The sequence below is a fragment of the Solanum lycopersicum genome, chromosome 9 (genome assembly GCF_036512215.1).
Source record: "Solanum lycopersicum chromosome 9, SLM_r2.1".
NCBI classification, from domain to species: Eukaryota; Viridiplantae; Streptophyta; class Magnoliopsida; order Solanales; family Solanaceae; genus Solanum; species Solanum lycopersicum.
The window spans coordinates 64,351,186-64,354,305 of record NC_090808.1 but is presented as its reverse complement, the minus strand read 5'-3'; the positions used below and the strand labels follow the sequence as shown (position 1 = coordinate 64,354,305).

Genomic DNA, 3,120 nt, shown 5'->3' with positions numbered 1-3,120 from the left:
TCACGTAAATATTAAATTTAAAACTCGTTTATTACTCACTCCATTTCAAAATAATTGAACCAATACATACCTAGTGAGAAAAAAAGTTTAGAACATAAAATAAACATCATTTTCCATTTTTGCCCTCTTAGATATTCTTATACTATTCTTGAAAATATAGATAATTCCAAATAAATCATAAATATTAGCAATTAACTCTCTTAAAATTATCGCCTAGGAGATGTAAATGAGGGGCAAAAGTGGAAAAAAATTCCAACAACTCCCTTAAACTTTGAACAGTATTCACTTTATTTAGAACTATAAAAAAAACTCAAACAACTCACTAATTTCAAACGTAATACTTAAAATTTATCATTCTAAATTTCGAAACTCATAAAATTAAAATCCCGTCCATCCGTCTCCGTCACCGCACGAAATTTCTGTCTCTTTGTTTGAACCCAAATACCCAATCAATGCATTCATAATTAATATTACTACTAACTCCATTTTCAAACATTTGAAGATCGACGCGCTTTCAAGGAAAAAAAAACAAAAACCATGCAATAAAACAAGTTGACTTTTAGTCCCATTGTTATGCAATATACTTTATTATTACTACGTTACTGTAAGTCTTCTGCATGTAACCAATAAAAATAAAAATAAAAATATTACAACTATACTTTTGTTTTTTTACTATATATATTCCAATATCCATCCAACCATTCCACAAAAAATAAAAAAACAAACTATAATCACCATTTCATTTGCATATCAAAAACCATGGCAAAAAATTCTAAATTATGTTTTTTCATTTTTTGCACTACACTTTTGTTATTTATCCCAATTTTATTTGCTGCACCAAATACCCCTGTTCCTCCCTCTGTTATTTGCAAATCAACTCCTTATCCTTCTTTTTGTAAATCCTCTGTTCTTCCACCTTCAGAGTCCCCAAATAACGAAAATGTATACAGCTACGGTCGAAAATCGATCCGAAAATCGCTCTCTTCAGCTCGTAAATTCCTCTCGTTAATCGAAAAATATCTTCGTAAATCGAAACAATTGACAGTTACCGCTGTCCGTGCGCTAGAAGATTGTCAATTTCTGGCAGGACTCAACATGGATTATTTATCAAGCTCTTTAAAAACAGTAAACGCTACGTCGAATATTCTCCCTGTTTTACAAGCTGATGATGTTCAAACTCTGTTAAGCGCGATTTTGACGAATACACAAACATGTTTAGATGGATTACAAGAGACATCGTCTGCTTGGAGTTTGAGAAATGGGTTAGTTGCTCCAATTTCTAACGATACCAAGCTTTTTAGCGTCTCTTTAGCTCTTTTCACTAAAGGATGGGTACCAATAAAGAAGAATAAATCTAAATTTCATCGTGTAAAAAAAAATATATTCAAAAACGGACGGTTGCCGCTGAAAATGTCTCAACGGAATCAAGCGATTTTCGAGAGAGTAGGAAGGAGGAAACTGCTGCAAGAAGATGAGCAGGTTGTTGTGAGTGACATTGTGGTTGTGAGTCAGGACGGAAGTGGGAATTTCTCGACGATTAATGATGCTGTTGCTGCTGCTCCAAATAATACGAAAGCTGAGTCTGGTTACTTTCTGATTTACATCACACAAGGTGTGTACGAAGAGTATGTTTCGATCGCGAAGAACAAAAAATATTTGATGATGATTGGCGATGGAATTAATCAAACGATTATTACTGGCAATCATAGCTTTGTTGATGGATGGACGACATTCAACTCTTCCACATTTTGTAAGTATTTACTTAGTTTTACATCTCAAAAACTCATGAATCATGTAAACCAGTAGAGCAAAATGTCACGGACTTAGAGTCTTACTAAAACTTCTGCAGCTGTGGTTGGTCAAGGATTTGTGGCGGTTAACATAACATTTCAAAACACAGCAGGAGCAATCAAGCATCAAGCAGTTGCAGTTAGAAATGGTGCTGATTTATCAACATTCTACAGCTGTAGTTTCGAGGCATATCAAGACACTCTATACGTACATTCTCTAAGACAATTTTACAGAGAATGCGACATATATGGAACAGTTGATTTTATATTTGGAAACGCAGCTGCGCTATTCCAAAACTGCAATATGTACCCGCGACTCCCTATGGTTAATCAATTCAACGCGATAACAGCTCAAGGAAGAACAGATATAAACCAAAACACTGGAATTTCGATACAGAATTGCACAATTAGACCTGCAGATGATTTAGCATTGAGCAATGGTACCACGAAAACGTATCTTGGTAGGCCATGGAAAGAGTACTCTAGGACGATATATATGCAATCTTATTTAGACGGATTTATTCATCCTACGGGATGGCACGATTGGTCTGGAGATTTCGCGTTAAATACGTCATATTATGCAGAGTTTAATAATACAGGAGCAGGATCAAATACTACAGGCAGAGTTACATGGCCTGCAATTCAAATTTTGAATGCTACTGATGCTGCTAATTTTACATTATCGAACTTTCTAGTGGGAGATGATTGGTTGCCACAGACTGGTGTGCCATATTTTAATAGTTTATTGTAACTATCATAATTTATTAGTTTTTTGTTCTATTGATTTCATTATTATATGAATTGATCAAGTAAATTAATAAGCAGGATTGTTAACAGAGAAAGAACTGTTTTGTAGTCCAAAAGTTATATGTGAATTCATTTATTTAATCTACTTTTTTTTTTATAAAGTATTTGTTAATATTTTAATTTAATATAAGTTTTTAGTATTCGTGTATCTTAGGTAAAATATGAATAAAGCTCTTTTTTGAGGACAAATCTTTAAAGGAATCATTACCTAATAAGTATTACTTTTAACTATATATAAATATAATACAAATCACACCTTAGTTTTTGGGTCAAACATTTTACCCAATCAAATATAAAAAAATTAAAATATTTTTCTTCCTATTAAATACATCCATAATTAAACTTGTCTCCGATAATCCTTTGTTGGTGTCATTTTGGGTCTGAAATTAAATAATTGTTGAGACTCGGGACTTTTTACTGTTTAAAATAGTCAAGAAATTTTTGAAATTTTTTCTATAATTTTTAGTTTGCTAGTTAAATTTCACACTTATCTAATTATTTATCTACTTTCAAATTGACATAT

The 3,120-nt window shown here is 32.4% G+C and overlaps 1 protein-coding gene across 1 annotated transcript; it reads left to right on the top strand.

Annotated features, from left to right (window-relative positions):
• Positions 1-496: 496 nt before the first annotated feature.
• On the top strand, positions 497-2,635 carry LOC101266973 (probable pectinesterase/pectinesterase inhibitor 7). The gene is made up of 2 exons (XM_004247353.4): positions 497-1,750; positions 1,850-2,635. Exons 1-2 carry the CDS (start codon positions 760-762, stop codon positions 2,539-2,541), a joined length of 1,683 nt encoding a protein of 560 aa, XP_004247401.2. The 5' UTR covers positions 497-759; the 3' UTR covers positions 2,542-2,635.
• Positions 2,636-3,120: the final 485 nt, after the last annotated feature.

Bases quoted from the DNA above. Each gene is read 5' to 3' on its own strand.
- LOC101266973 (XM_004247353.4), top strand. From the start codon at position 760: ATGGCAAAAAATTCTAAATTATGTTTTTTCATTTTTTGCACTACACTT. The intron at 1,751-1,849 runs GTAAGTATTTAC...AAACTTCTGCAG, and splicing joins ATTCAACTCTTCCACATTTT to CTGTGGTTGGTCAAGGATTT.